Source organism: Mastomys coucha, unplaced genomic scaffold, assembly GCF_008632895.1.
Source record: "Mastomys coucha isolate ucsf_1 unplaced genomic scaffold, UCSF_Mcou_1 pScaffold20, whole genome shotgun sequence".
In the NCBI taxonomy this organism is placed as follows: Eukaryota; Metazoa; Chordata; class Mammalia; order Rodentia; family Muridae; genus Mastomys; species Mastomys coucha.
Genome location: NW_022196903.1, coordinates 127,257,630 through 127,273,426, shown reverse-complemented (window position 1 = coordinate 127,273,426; position 15,797 = coordinate 127,257,630). Strand labels below are relative to the sequence as shown.

Sequence of the window (15,797 nt, the reverse complement as noted above, 5' to 3'; positions counted from 1 at the left end):
GATAATCCAAAAAATAAGATCCCAGCCAGTTGTATGAGGAAGGTGTGACAAATTCTGGCACTGGAATAATGAATAAAGATCAACAAAGGACAGGCAAAGTAACACTTTAGAGGGCTAAATACATGAGTTATTCCATAATAAATGAGCTAAGTGGGGAAAACTAAATTAGTTCAGGAAAAATGTCAACAAACCATTTTCTCAAGAAAAATGGAGAATAACTAGAATCAGGATTTGGAAAAAAAATCCTCTATTGAAAATCAATCACAAAGCCTCATAGAATTGGCCTATACAACAGTCTATGGATCACAGACAGACGCAGTTCCTATTGAAGAGCTGTACAGAACATCCCGTGCACATGTTGAATTGTCAATACAGTGAAAATGAGTAAAACCGCTTCTTAAAAGAAACAACTTCTAATCTCAGCTTCATGGAACATGGCTGAAAGGAAAGAGTCCCACAACAACTTTCATAGCATGAAACACATGAATCCACTCACAGTTTAAATTCCTTTGGAGTGATTTTGGCCACTTATATGTTACCAACCTTTGGTATTTTAGTAAAAATGGGACTTTTTTTTGACCATGTTATGTTTATCAACAAGGCATCTGTGCCATGAAGTAAATTTTTGATTCTGGGAAATGCTTTGTGTGCCTGATAACACTTCTGCTGCTAATGTCAGTGTAGTATCCTAACACATTAGGGGCCAGGGCAGAAATCACACCAATAATGAAAAAAATAAAGTCACATATCTAAAAAAAAAATCACATGTATTATGATTGATGGAGGTCTGGCTATAATAATTATCAGATATACTCTGCTCACTGTGTTTTACTGAAGCTTATCATCTCTACTAACACATATATTCCTGTCTATATACCTCTTGTACCACTCAACACACATGGACATCACTAAGTTTGATCAAGCATTGACAACTAGACTGACCTACGACAATGGAGGTAATTCAATTCCAATGTCCAGGCTCAGTGCATGGAAAGTATTCCTGTTTATTAGTTGTTTCACGGGTTTATTACATGAATACAGTAATTGCATAATTTCAATAGTTTTTGATTCTTCTCACTTTCTTTCCTCTTCCATTCTCTTTCAAATCATGACATTTTCTCTATTATTACAGACATATTCACACATTATAGAAAAAATATCTAATGTATTTTATGGATGCATCACCTTTAGATGAAAGAATCTATGGTCTATATGAAATGGTAGATTAGGAGGTGAGATATCTGGGAAGCAGAAAGGATTCTGGGATAGGGCACGGCACAGGGAGATTTGCCTGTGACAATCTGGTAAGACAGGCTTGAACACAGCTAACCAGGCATGTGACAGAATGTATTTAGAATAAATGGGTTTTATTAAATTTTGGTCTAGTCAGAAAATAGGTAAATAGTCAGAAAGTAGGTAAATGTATGATCAAGGTATTTGTCAATATATTTTGAGTCTGAGTCTTAATTCTGGTAACACGGGGCTGGGTGTAGGAACTTGACCTAACATGTCCCTGGTAGAGTCAGAAACCTTCTTCAAAAACAAAACAGCTTTAAAGCTCTGTTTCTTTAAATAAAGAGGCTGAAAGAAAAAGTGGTGTTTTAAGGGACATGATGATTTTTTTAGGGAAGGCCAGCCTTTATAGGACAGCTGATGCTAGGAGGATGGAGGTCTCTAAAAAGCACACAGGGAACAAGAATAAATGCCAACAAGCCAAAGGCCCTACAACCCAGTTAACATTAGGCAAGTAGGGGATAAAGCTGTGCACAAGAGGCAACCAGATTGCAGAGGTGCTGAGTGCCCAAGCTGATAGAGGATCTTGCTGAAAGAGGAATAGAATCCAAGGATAAGAGTTGGGAAGAAATGTAAAGGCTCTATCTATCTATGCCCACCTTGCTACTCCACATTTGTGGAGTGGGAAACAGAGGCTCTGGCCTAAATAAATATGGCAGGACTTAAGGGTTTGAGATTGTTGGTGGGCAAGAGCCCCCAAATGGCAGTCAGTCACAGTTCATAGCCTGTGTAGCAGACCAGCTTGGGGGCTTCCACAACAAAATAAAATCAGGGTGAGTTGCTCTGAAGATAGATAGAGCCACTTGCAAATGACAGCCTAAAATTCAAAATGACACATTTCCTCCTTAAAGGGACTATGCAGATATTTGCTTGATAGCAATTAGGAATTTTCTTATTAACTTAAAAAAAACCACATCAATCTTAAATTTATATAAAGAGAAAGGAGAATATAGTTGTATTTATCCACATAAGCTACATATATAATTTGAAATGCAAAGATGATGTGTTTCGGTTGCCAAAAATCATTTTTCCCTAGGAACAATATATTCTGCTAGTCAACACAAGGACCCAGATTTAGGGTTGGGGCAAGGTTGTTTACATTTATCTTTCGAATAAAAGACATTTAATTAAGTGAGCTAGAGATCCCTGGAAAAAAGAAACATCTGAAGAGTAAAACTATTAAGCTTATTAGCTGTATTCCATATTAATGATCAGGTTGGCAATAAAAATACAAATGTCTTTTGTCAGGGAGAATAAATAAATCAAATAAGCGCTCATGTTATAGGGACAATGTGACATGTCTTTCAATTAAAAAGATAAGGGTTTAATGCCAATTAAATTCTAAATGTGATATGGCATCATTGCATCCATCAGGATATACTTAAAGATAATGGTCTAACTTAAAATGACATGGGTTGGGGACTTGCTACCCCCAATGAGGTAGAAATCATGATCCTCTGATTAGCCAACCAGTCTCCTTAGATGTGGGGCTTCCACGGGAGAACTGATAACATTTCAGCCTAGTACATGATACATAATCCAGGCTGAAACCTCTAAACAAATACAATATGTTTGAAAATATGCTCATGTACTAAGATGGAAAGGAGTTTAAATAATGTTGAATACAGGGAAGGATATTAAACTTAAGAGAGAAAAGGAGAATAAATAAATGTACATAAAAGGTAAATCTCCAAAAAAAAGGATAAAGAGGTAAAAATTAATATAAAGGTTTTAAAGGATATATAGATTCTAAATGAATCAATTCATGCTCTTAATTCCAATACTTGGGATACAAAGAAGAAGACATAAAAGTTCCTTGTAAGGTTGAGGACAGCCTGGTCTACAGAACAAATATATTATAGCCTGAGCTACATGGAGAAACCCTATCTATAAAAAACCCAAACATATATTCATACAAATATATAAATACATTTGTACCCCATATAGTCTTGTTTTGATTTATCAACATTGATATAGTTATGTGTTCTATGGTAATAATGATTTTGTACATCCTCTCTGAGAGAGGTCAAAATAGAACAAACCTGGGATAAAAAGGGGCTCTTAGTTTGTATCAGTTTATATATAAAATGACTTCAAAGTGTTGATAAATTATGTTATGTTGGCAGAGAGGTTTGTGTTTGTATCAAGATGAAAGGAGAAAAGGCTTTAGTTTCCTTACCAAGTAATGAGGACCACATTTCACAGAGAGAGATCCCCTGTAGATCTTGGGTGCAGAAAAGAAGAAAATTAAAAGGACCAAGCAATCAGGTGATGTATTTGCTTATCCTTTCAGATGAGGACAGCTGTGAAATTAACTGAGATATAAAATGTCCTCAGCCAAACTTTAATTATACATGGCAAATAATCCTGTTGGCTATAGAATTCTCAGGACTTATTATATGCCATCAGTTAATATGGTATATCTCTATATCTATCTATCTATCTGTCTATCTGTCTATCTGTCTGTCTGTCTTATAGCTTGAGTATACAATCTAAACTAACCTTAAATAAAAATAGTTGTCTTTCATCTGCTCAAACAAGGAGCAGAAAACCATCCATAATTGATCTGTGCACACTGTTCATTCCATACCTTATGTTAATACAGAAATCCATATAACCTCTCTAAGCTTTATTCTCAAAGAAAAAAAAAAGCAGCCAAAACATTCCTGAAAAGATTTACCATAGGGGATGCTGAGATGCTAATGCTTAATGTTCCAGACGTCCCCTAAGACCACATCAATACTGTCTTCTCCAGAGACTTGCTTCCAGGATACCTTCAAAATAGCTAGCTTACTGGGTCAGCATAGCTAGCTTACTGGGTCAGCATTAGAGTGTTCTAATCCAGACTTCATTTCAGCTTGGACTTTCTTGGCATACAGTGGCTGGACAACAAACGTTGCAGCTAGCTTTCTTAAGTCTAACCATTTTTCTAATCATATTGAGCCCCTAAGATGAATTCTACACCTAAAATCTGCATGAAGCAATCATTAGAAAACTATGCCTCATTCCCAAGAGGTGGGGTGATTGACTTCTGCTCAATCAGTGGGTGTTGCATGTTTCTTGTCCTTTAATAGAGGCTGGTTACAAATACAGTTGGCCTTGGATAGAGAGGGGAAAAAATATGGAAGTTAGAGTCAGGAGCTTCTTTTCCTCTTTCTTTCCTTTTCTATATCCTTCTTTCATTATTAGGTAAACAGAAGAGGATTAAAAAGATAAAGGGGAATATAGGAATATTAGAGAAATGAGTCATATTATTGAATACAGTCTTAAACCAAAAAAATATTGCATAGCCATAATCTCACATTAGTAGATATAGTTATATTTTGGTGCAACATTGAGGTTATATTTTGACATATTGGTACAGAATTTTGTATATTGATACAGAAAAAAGGTCAGTTTTGATACACTAGTATAGGTTATTGTAAATTGATGCAAATTTCAGGTTAATTTTGATATACATATGTATGTTTTCAATTTTAACTCGAAAACTATGTCTGTTTAATTCATAGAGGTAAAAATGTAGTTATAGCCTTTTAAAAAGCTGCTATTATGAACCATTCAAGGAAAATAAGAAATACAAATTAATAAATAGCCAAACACATGGTCATCTTACATACTAATTTAGTTAAATACAATAAGATGTTTTCAAGGTTATTTAGATAGTAAATAGCTAAGAATAATGTTTGAAAATTCAGATATACTATAGATAGTGGATCTTCAAATCTCAGAGATTCAAAGAATATGGTATATAAAATTATTTCATTAAAAAAATTGACCTTGAGGTAGTTCTACTCTTAACAGTAGCCCTATCACACTTCAAAGAAGATGATGAACATCAATAACGTCCATATGGAGTTCCTTTTAGTGTAGTAAGCTATCTCCTAGGCAAAGCTTCAAACACAAACAAAAGCCTCTTCAAAAACAGACAAATGCATGTGTGGAATTTAACTGGTAAGCTCTGCTATTCCAGGGTAAGCAAGTCTTTCATAGTTCCTGCTTCACAAAAGGTCAATTAGATATAACGGGCCAGAAGGCTGAAGCTGGATGTTCCAACATCATAGAGAAAGTTCTGGGAAGCTGTTCAGGTAGCCAACTGTGTCTGCCTTTTACATAATCTTGGAAGATGCTTGTCTGCACCTTCTACTCAGGTAATAATTATTCCTTCTCATTGCCAGATGGGGTTGAAGATTAAATAGTTACAGTCTCACAATTAAGTTAATTTGTTTAGAACTTGAGAAGATGTTTTTAAAGAAGATGATTTTAGTTTCATAATGAAAAATATGATAGAAATTTAAACACACCAAGACAGAGTAGATAACAGAATATTTCTGAAGATGCCAAATGCAATAATTTGGAAATTATAAATATAGATCTTACTTAATAGTTTCCATTACTGTTTCAGAATTAGAATTATTCTATTCAATTCATATTTTAAAAGAAAAGTATTTTATTGGACTAAAAAGAGGAACTGTAGAGAGAATATCTTATGTGTTGTACGGATGCATCCTTTGTCAATTAAAAAAACCCATGTCCTATTTGAAATGGTAGAATATAAAGTGGGACATCCTACAGGCAGACTATTCTGGAGTATAGTGAATCACAGGAGGATTTGACCAGGAAAATGTGATGGGACAGGCTCATGGTACCTGAGCACAGATAACTAGCTACGTGGCAGAAAGTAGGTTAGAATAAATGGGTTATATTAACTTATGATTTAGTCAGAGAAGAGCCTAGCAATATGTATGGCTAAGGTATCTGTAACTATATTGTGAGTCTGAGTCTTATTTCTTGGAACACAAGCTGGGGGGAAAAACCAGTCTACATGCTTATACATAAGCATCCCTGAATGCAAATGTTGCTTGTATATGTATGTGTTTAGGGCAGACCACTGGAAAAGGGTCATTGAAGACTAATTCTTGAATACAAACAGTTCCCTCTCTCGAGGGAATTTACTATATATAGATCTTCATATAGGAGTGGGGCCTTATGTGATTTCTCAAACTACATAAGCGTTTCAAATGGTGCTGTTGTCCTGGTTGTGTTTAGGTAAGGAATATAGAGATTGTAGTGTGCAGCTCCTTGTTATGTAAAAAAGAAGCTATCTTGCAAAGGCTTTTACATTTTCTCCTCCCTCTTCCATTATGTTTTCTGAACCTCATGTATGGAGTTTTGTTTGTTTGTTTGCTTTTGTTTTGTTTTGTAGATATATAAACTGGGGTTGAATATTCACGGTCAGTTCTTCACCAGACTTTGACCAATAGAACATTGTGTATAATCTTTGTCTGTTACAAAAGAAACTTCATTGATGTAATTGAAGAGCTACACTTGTATGTGGTATGACTATTTAGAATGTAGTTAGAGGCTTTATGTTTAGGAAAAGTGTAAATAGTTAGTTTTCTCTGAGAGGAATCTTGACAGTTTTATTCCTTAGCAGTATTTGCAGAACCTTTGGAATGGTAAACTATAAATGGTTAGTTTATAGGCAGGAGGTTTCCAGGCTTGGTTCAAGCCTGATTTCCCCCAAGTCCTATTTTCAAATTGTGTAGTGTCATGTGATAGGGTCTTTCATTCAAGTGGTGGAAGGAGACGAAAGCAATGACAATAGCTGTTATTTTTTTGTGGGGGGGATTCGATTTTGGGAAGTTTCCTATGCCAGTTGCTGTGGCTTTTGTTAGGTAATATATACCTCTTGTGGGGAGCATTAGAAATAAAGTGGTGTAGTTCATTGAAAGTATACTTGTATTTGTTGGGACTTATATACATGTATGTATTTTAATTGTTTTAAGTAAAAATAAAGTATACACTTCTCTATTAAAATACACTCATGGTTATTTATAGTTCTTTCTCTACCTCTGTACTGTACTCCTTCCCATTAAAGGCTGCTCATATATTTTTCTTATTTTCCTGGTATCACTTTTAACCTACCATTTCCCTCTCTAGAGCTCATTCTCCTCTACCACATGGTTGGTCCTTTGAACTCTCCTTGTTATAGTGGTTAGGCCAACATATGTATTTAAATGTAAAAACTCATATAGCTATGATCCATAGACAAAACAGTTCATGTAGCATGTGCCTTTCTAAATCTGGGTTACTTCACTCAATATAAATTCTTCTAGGTACGTCCATTCATTTACTTGCTAAAACTCTGAAAAAAAAATGATCAACATTTTCTCCAAAATAGAAGGATACCAACTTAGGAAGGAATCAATTCCCTTTCTATATACTTGTAAAAAACATATTTAAAAAGCAAATATGGAAACACTCTTACTCAGAGTAGCATCAAAATCTATTTATGAAGAAACCTAATGCAAGATGTAAGAACTTCTACATTACAAACTTAAAACCCATGAAGTTAAAAAAGAAGGCACTAGAAGACAGAAATATCATTAAACAACATGGTTTGGTGTAATTAACATTGAAAAATATTGATACTGGCCTGGAGAGAAAGCTCAGTGGTTAAAAGGACTGAGTCCTATCTAAAGGTCTGAGTTCAATTCCCAGCAACCATGTGGTGGCTCACAACCACCTGTAATGCTGTGTCTGAAGACAGTGACAGTGTACACACATACACACACACACACACACACACACACACACACACACACACACACACACACACAATCTTTTATAAACTATAAGTAACAAATTTTCCCCCTAAAACAAAGAATATAGTATCTTTTCCAAAACTGACAATATAATCAGACACAAATCAAGGCTCAACAGATAGAAGATTGACATACTCCCAAGCATCCTATCAGATTACCACTGTCTGAGGCTAGACCTCAAAAACAACAAAATACAAGAAAACCCACATAACCATGGAAACTGAACAACTCTATACTAAATGATAACTTGGTCATGGAAGATATAAAGAAAGAAATTAAAGACTTTCTGGAATTCAATGAAAATAATGACACATCATACCAAAACTTATGTGACACAATGAAAACAGTGCTAAAAGGAAATTCATAGCACTAAATGACCTCATAAAGAGATCCAATATAAAATACCTATAAGATTCTTCAAAGAAAGAGTATAAAATCATATGGAGTCATAAAATAACTTTTCTGCATTTATATTAATTCATACATACTATGTACTTTTCTCACGAGCATTTCTGACAATTCTAAGCATTTGGGAGAAAATAATATCTCTAAGAATTAAACTATAAACTTAGCAGTTTGGATGCCATGGAAAGAAGTAAAAAGTCCAAGGTAAAACTTGGATACAGAGTGTGTCCAAGGGAATCCTGCAATACATAAAACCTTGAACTCAGATAAAAAGCAAGCAACCAAGGAACTAACAAACAAAATAAAGAGAAAAACATGAGTTAATAAAATTAAAAGAGAAAGAGGGCACTACATTTTGTTCCAATGAAAATCAAGTGTTTAATGAATGATACTGGTTTGCTGTATATTGCTTTTATTATGTTTAGGTATGGATCTTGAATTCCCGATCCTACCAACAGATTGGGAAAAGAATTTAACAATCCTACATCCAACAGAGAGCTAATATTCAATATATACAAAGAAATCAAGAAGTTGGACTCCAGAGAATCAAATAACCCTGTTAAAAATGGGGTACAGAGCTAAACAAAGAATTCTCAACTGAGGGATACCGAATGGCAGCTAAAGAAATGTTCAAAATCCTTAGTCATCAGGGAAATGTGAATCAATACAACTCTGAGATTCCTCCTCATACCAGTCAGAGTGGCTAGGATCAAAAACTCAAGTGGCAGCCAATCCTGGAGAGGATTTGGAGAAAGAGGAACACTACTCCATTGCTGGTGGAATTGCAAGGTGGTACAACAACTGTGGAAATCAGTCTGATGGTTCCTCAGAAAATTAGATGTAGTACTACCTGAGGACCCAGCTATAATACTCCTGGGCATATATGCAGAAGATGCTCCAACATATAACAAGAATGCATGCTCTACTATGCTCATAGCAGCCTTATTTATAATAACCAGAAGCTGGAAAGAACCCAGATGTCCTTCAACAGAGGAATGGATACAGAAAATGTAGTACATTTACACAATGGAGTACTACTCAGCTATTAAAACCAATGACTTCATGAAATTCTTAGGCAAATGGATGGAACTAGAAAATATCCTGAATGAGGTAATCTAATCACAAAAGAACACACATGGTATGTACTCACTGATAAGTGAATATTAGACTAAAATCTCAGAATACCCAAGATACAACTCACAGACCACATGAAGTTCAAGAAGAAGGAAGACCAAAGTGTGGCTGCTTAGGTCCTTCTTAGAAGGGGGAACAAAATACTCATGGGATGAAATATGGAGACAAAGTATAGAGCAGAAACTGAAAGAAAGGCCATCCAGAGACTACACCACTTGCAGATCTATCTCATATACAGTGATCAAACTCAGACAATATTGTGGATGCCAAGATGTGCATGCTGACAGGAACCTGATATGGCTGTCTCCTCAGAGGCTCTGCCAGAGCCTGACAAACACAAAGGTGGATGCTCGCAGCCAACCATTGAACTGAGTATGGGGTCCCCAATGGAGGAGTTAGAGAAAGGACTGAAGGAGCTGAAGATGGTTTGCAACCCCATAGGAAGAACAACAATATCAACCAACCAAAACCCCCAGAGTTCCCTGGGACTAAACCACCAACCTAATAGTACACATGGAGGTAGGAACCCATGGCTCCAGCTACATGTGTTACAGAGGATGGCGTTGTTGCACATCAATGGGAGGAGAGGCCCTTGGTCCTGTGAAAGGAAGGCTCGATGTCCCAGTCTAGAGGAATGCCAGGGCTGGGAGGCAGGAGTGAGTGGGTGGGGGAACTCCCTTAGAAGCACATGGAGGGAGGATGGGATAAGGGGTTTCCCAGCAGGCAGTAACCAGAAGGGGACAACATTCCTTCTTAAGTGTAATTACTCCTTGCTAGATGTTAACTCATTTACCTCAACAATCATTTTATTAGAGTCAAAAGTTGCTCACAAGTTTACTTAATTAGCTTAACTTATTTATAAAATTTTAGTAACACTAAACATTAAATCTTCAAAATAAAAACAAGATCAACATCTAAGGCTAATGTGCATTCAATTTAATTTGTACATTACGATCCCCTTGGCAAGGTAATTAAAATATAATTCCTGAAATAACATATTTTGCTTTATAAAATACAGATTTCTAATAGGACTCCGCAGCATCAGATTCTCTCTCAGTACATGCATCCCCAGATCAGTGCATGCAACCTAGAAAGGTTGACCAAATGTTGTGAAAAGAGAAAAATCATTACTGTTTCTTTTTCACTACTAACCTTGTACCTGCCAAATAAGTGTTCACTTTGAGAAACTGGATGTGATGATTTCTCCTTTCCATCCAGAGGAAGGATACTGATGGGAGAAGAACACTCAGTCTGTTGATGAAACTTGTCTAAACTCTGATGCCAAGTTTCAAAGGCACCAGGTACAGCCAGGTATGCTTTCTTGAGTACTTCTGGACACATATATCAGCTAAAAACATATATCTGTATTGTCTTCTAAGAATTCTTTACAGATTTGTATCAAGTGGGCCATATGCTAGGGCCATAGGTGGATTCTGCTAGCAGAACCTCACTATACCCCTTTAACAGTTGTTTACATCATGACAAAGCCCTTCCAAATTCTCTCATTTTAGACAGCAGGTAAGATAGTGCCTATCTGTATCGTTTCAGAGCCTTGAGATTGATCTTCAAAGGAAAAATTATCTGAAATTTTGTTAAATGCATTTGAGAAACATAAACAGGCAATTCTTTTGGCTCCTGGTATACCAAGTCTCTTTTGAGAGCTCTTCTAGCTATGCTTGGGTTTGTTTTTATGTTTGTTATAATGAAGCCATTCTATTCTCTGAGACTAAGGAATCACTTTCACTGTAAACCTAATCTCTTCTCGTGGCCAATGTGGAGCCTGCCCGTCTATGTTAGGCTCGCTCCATCTTAAGCTTACTGTAAGGAAGAGCTGTGATAAAATATTCTGATGGAGTAACTTAAAGGAGACAAGCTTTATTTTAGACCACAGTTCAAGGTGCATTCCATCATGGCAGGAAATATACAGTGGCAGGAGTCTGAAGCAGGTGGTTCCATCAGAGCCACATCTGGGGAAAAAAAAAAGAGCTGAATTTAATTGCTGTTCAGTTCCCTTTCTCCATGCACACAGACCAGAGTTCCCTGTCCAGAAAATGGTCTTACCCACAATTAGGATAGTTCTTCACACATCAATTGGTAGCAAGCTAAGCCACACAGCCATACCCAGAGGCTTGTCTGCCAGGTGATCTGTCAAACTGACCATTAATAACAATCATCCTATCCATTGAGAATTGTGAAAAAAATCTGTTTTAAAAATGAAGGGGGCATTCAAAGTGAGCAAAAATCTACAATTAAGTACAAAAGAGTGTTTGTAAATAGCAATGCTTAAGCTGGGTAAATATCTTCCAAACATGGAGAATGAGTTTGGCATTTTGGTCCTGGTCTCTGGCATTACTCCTCGGGTTAGGATTCACCCTCAAACACTTAAGATCTGACTAAAAAGTTCCAAAAGGCCCACTACTTTAATATAGTATCCGTCAAAGGAAGGGTTACAAGGTCAGTATCTAAGAGCAAGATACAAGTATCTACGAGCAGGGTCATATTTCTTTGCTCATGAACCTCTTGCTATTGATGGGACATGACAGTGTCAATGGTTAGGAACACTTCTGTTGGGCACTATTGGCCATTGAGACCACTGGGAGTCTTAAAGATGTGTGTGGAGATGGTTGGGGAGACAGAAGAAAGACAAACATGAAGTTCAAGGAATCACTTCACTGGAATATATTGTACATCACATGTATACACACACACACACACACACACACACACACACACACATGAATAGGGGTGATTTAAAAGGCTTTGCAATTACAACAGAATAATGAGATGGGTTAGTAAGGTGATAAGATCATCCACAAATGCAGTAGTTCTGTTATTCATTCTGTACTTTCCATTTCATAGGAACTAGATCAGAGTGAATTTATACAAGTGCTTTCTCAGTATTCCTTGATGCGACATACTATATTTTAGTTTTGTACATCACGAAATCAATGATCTTCTATTTTCTGATTTTTAAATTTCATGTGTATGAGTATTTGCCTACAAGTGTGTATGTGCATTATGCCTATTCCTTGTGTCTGTGGAGGCCAAAAGGGGTTATCAGATGCCTGTGGTTCTGGGGTTATAGATAGCTGTGAGTACTATGTGCTGCTGAGATCAGAACCTGGGTCCTCTGAAGAGTAGCCAGTGCTCTTATCAACTAAGCCATCTCTCCAGCCAAGTTTTCTGATTTCACTATACTTATTTTAACATGTTTAGACAATTTTGGACTGCAGCCAAAGCATAAACATTGATCACGTTACCTGTCTAAATATTTTATAATAATATGCATTATATGTAGATATACAGTAACAACTTCCTCATCATATTTAGTCCAACCAATTGATTTTGTTTTTAAAAAAAGTTTCAAACATAGGATTATAAATAATATCTGTAGTTATTTAGACTTTTAGAAATGGTAAATATTCTTTTGGGTATTTACTCATAGTATATGATAGATGCAATTCTATACTTCTCAATGCTTTCTTTATGGAGCATTTCCTCTTTATTGTGGTTATAAACATAAACGTTCTTCCATATCATCGGACTTGTTTTCTTACTTAAACATTTTTTTTTTTTTATCTCATGATTTGGTCACTTTTAAACCATGCCTACCAATGAATGACGCTTCTTTCTCTGGTGGCCTTTATACTCCCTTCAGAGTATTTCTAAAGCACCAGTAACTTCTAAGTCTCTTGATTTCCATACCATGAAGCCTAGGACTGCCTAGCCCCTTCCAAATCCTGGGACTAGAAGTGATTCCTTTGCACTCAAGGCTGGCAGGTACTGTGGGGAAGATTATAATATATTCTCAGAATATTGACTGTGTACTCCACACGACTGAAATAAAAAATGTTTTGAGGACACTCACAGGAAATGTATATTGAGACGGGTTCTCATATGGCTCGGGATGGCCCTATATCCCCTACATACACCTCAGGTGGGTTCAAAATAACAACTCTTCTGACTAAGTATCAGAATTACAGGTATGTAACACAATGCCCAGTGTTTTCCCTAAAGCTTCAAGTTAATTACAGCAGTCAAGACAGAGGTGAATTACATGAGAAACTATAAAATAATACAATCTCATTTATAGTGGGTTAAGTTATATGATGCAGGCTAGATATTAATAAAAAGAAGAATATCATTGTTTTCTCTACTCCAACTTGACATATAAGTTTACGATTTCACCATGGAAAATAAAGAAAGCATGTAAAAGACAGGATGAAGAAGGGTGTTATGAAACGAAAACTTTACATTTGATATGGCTATTGCACAAAGAGCTCACAAAAACTGTGATTAAGTACATTAGACCAGTAACATATCAAGACTCCATTATGGAATACGGAGGGGGTCCTGAGGGCCCACCCTAAGCTAAGGAGTTATAAGCAAAGAGCTATTGTCTCCTTTCTTTAGAAATATGGATGATTGGACTTAGTAGATTTAAAAAATAGAGAATTAAAGCAGAATGTCATATAGGGGGAGAATGTAGGATCCAGCTAGAGAGTTAACATTAAACGTAAGTCCTCAGGCATTGTCCACATTATTAAAAAACAGTGTCTTTCAATGTTCTGGAACTTTGCCAATTAGGCTAGGGTGACTGATCAGAGGACCCCAGGGATCTGTCTCTACTTCTCCTTAGCACTGAGGTTGCAATCATGCTACCAAACCTGGCTTACTAGGCTCTGGGGATCAAACTTGGGTCTTCAGGCTTTTAGAGAATGTCCTTTACTTACTTAAGTTTCCAGTTCTTTCTCTTTGTGGTCACTCTTTCAGCCCTATCACAACTAAAATTTTCTGATATTTTAAAACATCAAGTATATTTATTTTATTTAATTAGATGTTTTCTTCATTTACATGTCATACAATAGCTCCTTTTCCAGGTTCCCCTCCGGAAAAAAAAAATAATAATAAAACAAAAACAAACCCGTTCCCTCCCCATTCCCCCTGCTCACCACCCACCCTCTCCTGCTTACTGGCCCTGGCATTCCCCTACACTGGGGCATAGAACATTAATAAAATTAAATAAAATTAGTAAAATTTGTTAAAATTAATAATATTAATAAAATTAAATAACGTTAATAAAACTCTGACTTTTTTTTTTCCTTCAGAACACTTATTTAGCCTACAAATTTTAGCAAGGAGAAGCTTAGGCAAAACGCCTTGGGACTTTTCTGACATTTAAAATGTCACCTGGCAAGTATGAAGCCCATTGTTGGCACAGCTCAGTAAACCTAGTAATCAAAAGGTGATGGCAGAGGGATCATGATTTTGGGCTAGCCTGGAATACACAGCAAATTCCAGAGAAACCCTACTGAGAAAGAAAGAGAGGGGGCAGGGCAAACAAAATACAAGAACAACAAAAGTAAGACATTCAAGTTCACAGGCTTTTCCAGAATTAAACTTATCAGGAGACACTCATTATTTCCTTCTAAAGTTTTTATTCTTAACCACTGGATTCTTTTGCTTTTGTTTCCATGGGACAGTGTTTTTATCATGTGGCTCAGGCTGTCCTTGAACATAATAGTTCCAATTCAACTTCCAGGGTATTGGAATAACATCTGTGTGCAACTATGTCTGGCTCTCACTAGATCCTTTAGCTGTCTTTGAGTATCAGGACATTTGTCTGAGAAGAGCTTGGAAACTAGCAATTATCAAAGAAAGCCAGCAGAGGGGGTTTTTAAACAGCATGCACTTTCTTAATAAGTGCTCACAGGAACAAAATAACACACAATTCCACGCCAAGCCAAACAGTACACATTCATCTTACATGAGTTTACAAGGGATTCAATTACATTTACATGTAAGAAATACCACAAGTAGAAATGAAAATCATTTCCAAGCTATAGTAGGTAGAATACCTCTATATTAATATATTAATATTATCAAGCAATAACAGCTGAGTGTATGACTTAGATTTCAATCCAACAAGACTTTTGGTCATTTGACCTGTGGTAGACTTCATTACCTGGGGAGCTTTTAAAAACAATATATTTTAAGTAGATTTTAATAGAAGAAAGTCATATACATGATTTAAAAGAAATCACGTTAGATTAGTAACAAAAACAAGGAAGCCTTGCTTTTCCTGTACCTATTCCCATGTTTTTTTCTCTAGAAATAACCACTTTTAGCTTTTAGATGTTTCTGCATCAATTTTCCTAATCATAGCTTATGTTGCTTTTTATATATTTGACCTTTATTTATTTTATTATTATTTTTGTAGCACTGGGTATCAAACTTAGAGCTTCATGAATGCTAGGTCCACAACTTAAGTCTACATGATAAGTCTACAACTTAATCAAATCTCCTGTCCTCTGGAATAGATTTTGATGTATTTCGCATCATTATACATACATCATTTTC

The 15,797-nt window shown here is 36.1% G+C and overlaps 1 protein-coding gene and 1 long non-coding RNA gene across 2 annotated transcripts in view; both read right to left on the bottom strand.

The window, feature by feature from the left end:
* Positions 1–14,318, bottom strand: part of LOC116099690 — a 27,775-nt gene extending 13,457 nt beyond the window's left edge. Inside the window, exon 1 of the long non-coding RNA XR_004122348.1 lies at positions 10,590–14,318. This is a non-coding gene — a long non-coding RNA (uncharacterized LOC116099690). The remainder of the gene's footprint in view (positions 1–10,589) is intronic.
* Positions 14,319–14,466: 148 nt separating this feature from the next.
* The window catches only part of Smim10l1 (small integral membrane protein 10 like 1), a 2,594-nt gene continuing 1,263 nt past the window's right edge, over positions 14,467–15,797 (bottom strand). Inside the window, 2 exon segments of the mRNA XM_031383624.1 lie at positions 14,467–14,709; positions 14,712–14,745. Of these exon segments, the coding sequence (XP_031239484.1) occupies positions 14,669–14,709; positions 14,712–14,745 (75 nt within the window). The 3' untranslated portion in view covers positions 14,467–14,668.